This window comes from Thunnus albacares, chromosome 18 (assembly GCF_914725855.1).
Source record: "Thunnus albacares chromosome 18, fThuAlb1.1, whole genome shotgun sequence".
NCBI classification, from domain to species: Eukaryota; Metazoa; Chordata; class Actinopteri; order Scombriformes; family Scombridae; genus Thunnus; species Thunnus albacares.
In genome coordinates this window covers 15,864,346-15,872,315 of record NC_058123.1, presented here as the reverse complement: position 1 = coordinate 15,872,315, position 7,970 = coordinate 15,864,346, and the positions used below count along the sequence as shown (strand labels likewise).

Genomic DNA, 7,970 nt, shown 5'->3' with positions numbered 1-7,970 from the left:
TTCTTACTTGGAAAAGTGACACATTAAATCTATGGGATTTTATTATGAATGTAAGCATAATGTTTTTAAAAAATAAAAAAAAATAAAAATAATTTTAAAAAAGAATACAAAAAAATATCAGGTTTCTGATGTATAATTTCCAGATTGACTGGACGTTCAGATACTCGTGTGTATTAAGACCATGCACTTACATTAACTTTTCTGATTTGTTAAGATTCATTTTTCAGAATGTTTTATTTAACAAATGTTTGTCGAATTTGGCAAGTTTTACAAAATGCTATATATTTTTTCTTGCTCTTTTTATCTTAAAGTTTATCAAAGCTATATCACAAGAGGAAAAATATGAAAACCGTGAGAATCATTCTGGCAATAAAACTGATATTTGATCTCATGTATTGTAGCTATTTATGTATGAACTACTTATATGACATCACATTACCTCTTTGTGTGAACATATCATGTAAAGTATGGGTTTTGTGTGAATGTAAAATATAGATAATGTATGAAATCTTGTCTTAAGACATATAAGCAAGTATTGTGTCCTAATCTGTATGTTGCAGTGTTTTAATGAGCATATTTACGTACACTTTGTTGACGGATTGTCTTAATTGTTATATGTTTGATTTGGACTGTAGACGTCTTCTGTTCTGTGCCTTTGTAGTATTAAAAACTGCACTCTCATGCCTTGTCTTAAAATAAGGAAACCCATTTTACAAAATCCTCCCTTTTAACAAAAATTAAGATAATTCTAGATGTATTTTTAAATTGAAATGACTTATCAGTGATCTAAATACCAATAAGTATTCATGCATATCATTATCTTTCTCTCTCCCCTGTCCTTGATAAAAGTTTCTCTAACTTTACAGTTAATATTTGTTGTACCATCCTACAGTGTGACATTACCGGTAATTTTAATGTCTAGATTGAAAATATCCTGCACTGTTTTATTTCTGTAATTGTTACTGTACATGTAGAGGTTACTGCATCAATTATACACTAATGTAAGTGGTGTCTAGATGCATGTGGTCCAATAAAAACAGAGAAATTAGAAATGAGACAGCTGTTTGTTTTTCTTTTGAAATGTGAGTTGGAAATTGGGTAGGGATGTTTGTTTGGGTCTGCAGTAAAAACAGAGTGAAATTCTGATTTTATTACTCATTCAACCATTTCAGAATAGAACAGAAGAGTCAGGATCCAATGGTGTGATGGCCTTGCTGCTGCACCGTCAGGCATGTTAAGCACTCATTAGTAACAGAACATAGCACACTGCCTGCAGAGTAGGGATTTACACTTGTAGGATCAAGGTGTGGTTTTGTATGTGAAATTTAAGAAGGTGCCATTTCAGATACTGTATTATTCACACCAGTTATCCAAACAAACTTCAGATTGCATGAAGGACCCCTAACCCCTAACCCTAACCACAATTACTGCTACAGAGGGGGGATGACTGTTTGTGTCACACAGCAAAGGTTGATTTCAGGGCCATGCAAAGAGGATCCACTTGGCAAACATGGCATTTTTATATCCTAACCCTTATTGTTAAAAGTACCTCACAGGTGTTTCTTGTAAACAAACAAAAGTTATGTTTACAATAAGTGTTTCTAACCAAAATTCAATTAATTCAATTCAATTTAAAACACTTCATTTGTCCCCGAGGGGCAATTTGCAGAGGCACGTAGAGTAACACAGTCAACAAGCGACACAATACAGGAAAATTTAAAATTAATTAAAAGCAAAAATAAGCTGTACACATTTTGATAATAATGAGAATATGAGAATGATAAAATATGTGCAATGAAGAATATAGAGCAGTATAATATAGTATTTTTGTATGTCGTGTATCCTTGAAGTCTAATAAATATTTTGAGTGCATTTCCTTGTTTATCATTTGCAAAGCTGATTTAATATTTTAAATCATTCATTACGTTTGCTTGCATTTCTTTGTTGGTGCAATGTTAACCTGACACCAACTGTTGATAAGCAGAAGAGCCTGAAACAGAGGCAGGAAGCGCATGTGTGTGCACTCACGATACAAACAAAACAGGGACCAACTCATAAAAACATTGCTTCATAGCACTACTAATGGTCAGAAATTCCACAGGGTACCTTTAACTGAGTAGATTAAGTCCCATTAAAGTCAGAGACATCTTTTACACAGGAGACCAGACCAAGACAGCAGTAAAGAGTTAGAAAAAAACATACTGAACAGACAAAAACACATGTAGCAAGAAAACTTTAAAGAGGATTCTGCTGTTAACACTGCATTAAAACATATGTGGAAACAGTTCAAACACATACAATTTATGACTTATAATGCACAGTATGTACATCTCAGCATAACCCCAATAAAGAGGCCTGATAAAAATATACCGACAAACTTTCCAACTCTGAAGACTTTTATAATGAAATTTAACCCAGATCATCAGTTTGCCATCTTTACTATTTAGGAAGTAAAATGGTGTTTTCCAGGCAGGCTGAGTTATAAATACAATTATGATCATGAGATCAGTGATTCTCCCAGTGACACAGCACAAGCTAAAAATAAAATAATTTCCATTTTAATGAATAGTTGTTCTATACATGGCATGTACTGTACAGTATACAAAATAAATCTGCTAATATGCAGAAGACAGGATTTTATTCCCATTCTTAAAATAAGAAATGACAATCTTTTTTAGTATTAACCAAAAAACTGTCTAATCTAGTTCTACTTCAAGTATGAACATGACATTATGGAAACCATATCTTAATAACAATTTTATTCTGCACCATCCCTCCCCCTATTAATGTCACATATCTACTTAACAGTGATCTGAACTGCAAAGTGAATATCTTTCAACCCCATTCTGTGTTCACTTTGACTTTCCATCCGTCTGGAGGAGGAGGTAGAAGTGAGGGTGGAAGGTCAGGGAAGGAGAGGAGCTGCTGAGGTATGTCACTTTCTGTTTGGCCTTCTTCACAGTCTTCCTTATTTTTTAGATCTCTGCAGGGATAAATAATTGAACAGTTGAATTCTAAATCTACAGGAACAACCATTAGCCAAGCTAACCATGTATGACTAAGTGGTGAAACAAAATTGAACATTCATACCCTTTGCTGCTGAGGGCGGTCCACTTCTTTTCCCTTCTCGAGAGCCAGTCTTCTATACTTCGCCCAGGCATAATTCTGTCCTGAGAGTCCTCTCTGTGCTGCCTTTCATCTGAAAGACAAGAAAACTCCTTTCAACACAGACTTATTTATCTAGATAAAATGAGCTTAAGAGCTTGTACTTGCATTTGTGTACCATCAGTTTCTTTGGCAATTCAGTTTGTTTAAGGGAAAGTATGTGCGAGTGCTAATCAAAGGAGTGCTTGGCGTTTGTAAGTTTGTTTGAAACCAACCATCTACAAAATTGTATACTTGAGAGCTGTGTCAGCAATCTGGACTGTGGTGAACATCTGGTGTTCAATGTATAATTCCAAATCCAATGTGTATAAAATGTGTGACATATTGCTTTGAGGGTCTGTGATGTATTCAGTTTGAAGGTTTGTAACTATATGGCAGAGAGAACCTCCCTTAGGTTACAGCTTACCTTCCACCTGTTTTTTTAAGTCTGACAGATCCTCCTCAGACATGTGAGAAAACCTGCAGTTAGGGCCAAAATCACAAATCCCTAATGCAGACAAAAAAACAGAAAAAATGATCATTACACATAGGTTTTTTTTTCACATACGATTTTCTATTTATTGGCTAAATGTAAGATTTAACAGTGCTGCTACCTTTTAGGAGAAACTTCCTGCAGGGTTTCTTTGCTTGCTCATCATACAGGATAGCTGCAGAGTCTATAAAAAGAAGGTTTGAGACTTCCTTAGTGTCTTAAATAGTAAATTGTCATATAGCATTGTGTAGTTAAAAAATAACATTTACACTAAAGCATTATGTGTCATTAGGAATGTAGCCTCACCTCTAAAATGGTCAAACCAGGCCTTTTTAGCTCGGTGATGCTGAACACCATTCAGATGTTTCTTCCTGTTGTGCATGTTGTCCTGAAAGGACCGGTCACAGTAGTCACAGTAGTACCTCTTCCCCATGGCTCAGGTCTTATGTCTTTAAACCAGCAAGATGTCACCTGTTAAACCTCTGAAAGACAGAAAAACAGAAACTATTTTACATAACTGCTCTGTCATCGCTTTGTGGTGAGTGAGCTGTATTAACTGATATCTGTATGGTACTCAGTATTACATAAGCTGTCTGATTCAGCAAAAAACAAGGCAAACTATTTCCTTTCCTAACAAAGGGGAACCTCCAGAATTTCTCCAGAGATTGTGGAAAATTACAGCTGCAACAGACGATTATTTCATTATCAAGTTAATTCGCTTTTTCAAAAGGGGTCTGCACTCTATTACATGAGAAGCACAAACTGGAACCATCTCATTCCTACATCCCTATCAAGAACACCAAGAGCTAAGAGCCAAGACCCTTTGTAACGTAAAGATCTAAATATTAAAAAGGGCCAATATGTGCTTATCAACATGTGTATTTTGCAAGCAGAGAGGCTGATAGCCCTTAACTGAAAAAGTAGAAATAAACCATCTATAGGTAAGTGGATTAAGGAGATGGCATCTTGTATGGCATTAGAAAAAATTACATATATATTACAGAACAAACTGGAGTCATTTAAGTAAATATGGGATCCCCTCAGTTTTTTAAAAGGGAAGAAACAGGAGTTACATTGGCATAAATGCATCATTCTGATCCCTAAGAAGGAAATGTATAGAGATGTAAGTAGTCCCCGCCCCCCGAGAGGAGTATTTTTAGTTAGAGAAGCAACTGTGTATGCATATATGTACATAGTTATATATATGTGTATGGTTTGAGGTTTTCTGTATGTTTGTTTTGTTGAGGAGTTTGAGGGGAGGTTGGGTGTGGGTGGGGTTAAGAGGATAATATGATTTATGTTTAAAAATCATTTTAAAAATATTCTCCAAAAAAAAGAACACCAAGAGCAAAATCACAGGGACAGGTCTGTTGCTGACATCTAGTGGTACAGTAGTGGCGGTACCTCGTTTAAGACAAGTTTAATTTTGAATAACGTTGCTTTGGAATACCTTCCGGTTAGACGATACAATCAGCTAAAAGTCTGAAGGTACAAAGCTGTTCATAAATATACTGGAAATGTAAACGGGCAGTTTAATGCTGGTACAAACACATTCCTGGCTTACCGAGTGTTTCAAATGTGAACATCCTCATAAATTTGTCCGTAGCGTTGATACATTTGGAGAGCAAAATCACATAGTTCAACACGACGTTTACTTAACTACTTTACATGCAAACGGTCAGGAGTACAAACCATTGGCGAAACAGCGTTGTCCTCCTCAGTGATGTGTCCTGTAAAACCGGTGCTTTGAAAAAAACAACAACAAAAAAAAGACACACTTCAAAGTGTGCAGTCCCACTATCGACGCTGGACTACGGTGGCTTTGCAGGGTCATTAACGACACCCGAGCGAGGCATAAAGGCAAGCGTTTCCGTTCATGCGCACTACCGCCGTCATCATGTCGCTCACGAAGTCAGTCTACAACCTGCTCTTCAGGAGAACTTCGTCTTTCGCTATAACCATCATGGTTGGCGCAGTCTTCTTTGAACGACTATTTGACCAAGGTGGCAACGCGATTTTTGAGCAAATGAATCGCGGGGTAAGTGTGTCCGTTACTGTTTTAACGCCCGTTTTATTCTGACCTTGTGAGCAGCTAACGTTAGCTAAGCTATCTTGCCCGCTAATCACTAACAGTTACGTCCTCTTTAGCATTCGCGAATTAAGTTAGCACTGTCTGTGTGTTGATAGGAGCTGTGCTATGAAATGTCTAACTGTCTAAATGTGTGTTTGACCGTAGAAACTATGGAAACACATCAAACACAACTACGAGAACAAAGACGAGGAATAGGACGCGAAGCGGGGTTATCTAAGGCCGAAGTGCAACGGTTGTCACACTTCCATGATCCATCCCTCCTGGACTCCTCACCTTGAATCAAGCAGCAGTCAACATGGACTATGTGTACAAAGTCATGCTGTCTACCAGAGGCTATCAGAGATCCCCTGCGAGCTGAAAGACTGCCCAGACCACCTAGAAGATGGAGCAATGGTTCCTGTCACCTCGTCCCGGCCCTTCCTTGTGGTGTTATTTGTCATGCCTTCATTCACTTCACAGATTGTAAATGCTTAAATTAAAACATGTTTTAATGTCCGACACATCTCGCAATGTTTTGATTTATCACTCCTCAGATTGTACTCAAATGCAGCAAGTAGTTTTCAAGGGATTTACTCCACAGTCACGTTATGTCGTGAAATTGTGTTGTGAACTAAATGAATAACTTTGTAAAGGAACGTGCAGTGGTGTCTAGTAACGTTGATGGTTTCTATTTGCGAACTGCATGTTTTCAAGCTTTTCTTTCACAGGGTCAGTAGAGCTGCAACGATTAATTGAGTAGTTGCCAACTATTAAATTAATCACTATCTTGATAATCAATTTATTGTTTTGAGTCTCTTTTTTTGTTAAGAAAATTTCCTAATTTCAGTTTCTCAATCAGGGAATATTTTCTGGTTTCTTCAGTCCTCTATGATGATACACTGAATGTCTCTGGATTGTGGACAAACCAAGACATTTGAGGACGTTATCTTGGGCTTTGGGATACAGTTCAGATTTTTTTCCACCATTTCCTGACATTTATGGACCAAACAATTAATCTATTAATTGAGAAAATAATCAGCAGATTAATTGACAATGAAAATAATTCTTAGTTGCGGCCCTCCTATCATGTACTTAGAAAATTAAACTTTCACAGCAGCTCAGTATCTGGTAGTAACATGAGGGATGAGCTGAGCAGAAACACAAAATTCAAAGTGTGCAGACAGTAGTATTAGTGGTATTTCTGCTGTGAAAATGCGCAAGTGAGACTTCTATGGCATTTGTTCTTATTTGGCAGTTTAACATGGGAAGACAAAATGTGGTAGAAAGGGACAGTATTAAAGGATCCAGGTAGATATTAAATTAAAATTCCACATTAACATGTAAGGAGCAATGCCAACTGCTTATTGTTGTGACCTTTATACAACATTACAATACAAATATGAGTAAGTACATGTATAATAAATAAGTAAAAATAACACAACAATACTAACTACAGCCTGTGTTTACATAGCATGATTCAAAACAATTGACAAAGGGCATCGCATGTACAAAAGATTAGCTCCAGGCTGGCAGATTTTAGAGATATACTGCGATACACAATTACCTGTCCCACACACCAAATCAAAGCTTCCTGTGATTTATATATGCAGCATTTCAACCAACTACATGTTATCCTCAGGCAGACCAACTACTGCTCTTGGTGTCTGTTGTAGATTTTATAGTTATACCAGTAGTTTTGTAATTAATAGTTGTCTTCCTAATTATTAAGATTCTTCCACACACAATTCTGTACAGAAGGCCTCTGCAGTTGGCTACTGTATGCCTGTTGTACTAACCTCAACCACCAATATAACAGGGTATTTTACTCCAAGGGTGATTTGTATTTTCACAATGCAGAGAAAGATCAACTTACTTCTAGATGGATTCTAAAGACATGTCTTATGTGCCACAAATTTCGAGATTAAAAGAGATATAAATAGTTAAACCTCCTGAAACTACTGTTGTCATGAAAATTATAAAGCCCACATTCAGATGAACCTGTACAGCCCAGCCTATACGCAGGCTACTTATGCAATATGGTCCTTACGTGTCTATGTACTTGTCATTAACTGGCAGGTACCATATTAAATGGCAAAAAAATCCACACTACTCACTGAATCAGAAAATAGTATAATCAACGAACAGTAGCTAATGTTAATACAGTGATAAAGTATACTGAGTGTCCATCTTCTCTTTGTGAAATATAATAAGTTAGATGGGTTGTTTAAAGAGGTAAGGGCCAAAAATTTGGTAAATTTTTCT

The 7,970-nt window shown here is 36.6% G+C and overlaps 2 protein-coding genes across 3 annotated transcripts; one reads left to right on the top strand and one right to left on the bottom strand.

Moving 5' to 3' along the window:
* Positions 1-2,542: 2,542 nt before the first annotated feature.
* On the bottom strand, positions 2,543-5,459 carry zmat5 (zinc finger, matrin-type 5). Of its 2 annotated transcripts, none has more exons than XM_044334224.1 (6): positions 5,330-5,459; positions 3,944-4,119; positions 3,759-3,821; positions 3,572-3,652; positions 3,091-3,199; positions 2,543-2,983 (listed from the first exon to the last, which is right to left on the bottom strand). In XM_044334224.1, the coding sequence occupies exons 2-6, from the start codon at positions 4,068-4,070 to the stop codon at positions 2,836-2,838; spliced, it is 528 nt and encodes a 175-aa protein (XP_044190159.1). In that variant the 5' UTR covers positions 4,071-4,119; positions 5,330-5,459; the 3' UTR covers positions 2,543-2,835. The 2 variants fall into 2 exon arrangements, with proteins under 2 accessions (XP_044190159.1, XP_044190160.1); XM_044334225.1 differs by lacking the exon at positions 5,330-5,459 and adding an exon at positions 5,202-5,301.
* A 37-nt stretch (positions 5,460-5,496) lies between these two features.
* On the top strand, positions 5,497-6,227 carry LOC122968764 (cytochrome b-c1 complex subunit 9). Its single transcript, XM_044334226.1, has 2 exons — positions 5,497-5,675; positions 5,874-6,227. The coding sequence occupies exons 1-2, from the start codon at positions 5,514-5,516 to the stop codon at positions 5,922-5,924; spliced, it is 213 nt and encodes a 70-aa protein (XP_044190161.1). The 5' UTR covers positions 5,497-5,513; the 3' UTR covers positions 5,925-6,227.
* The last annotated feature ends 1,743 nt before the right edge of the window (positions 6,228-7,970 follow it).

Bases quoted from the DNA above. Each gene is read 5' to 3' on its own strand.
- zmat5 (XM_044334224.1), bottom strand. From the start codon at position 4,070: ATGGGGAAGAGGTACTACTGTGACTACTGTGACCGGTCCTTTCAGGAC. The intron at 3,653-3,758 runs GTAGCAGCACTG...TGTCTGCATTAG, and splicing joins CAGGAAGTTTCTCCTAAAAG to GGATTTGTGATTTTGGCCCT. The intron at 2,984-3,090 runs GTATGAATGTTC...TTATCCCTGCAG, and splicing joins ACCGCCCTCAGCAGCAAAGG to AGATCTAAAAAATAAGGAAG.
- LOC122968764 (XM_044334226.1), top strand. From the start codon at position 5,514: ATGCGCACTACCGCCGTCATCATGTCGCTCACGAAGTCAGTCTACAAC. The intron at 5,676-5,873 runs GTAAGTGTGTCC...GTTTGACCGTAG, and splicing joins TTGAGCAAATGAATCGCGGG to AAACTATGGAAACACATCAA.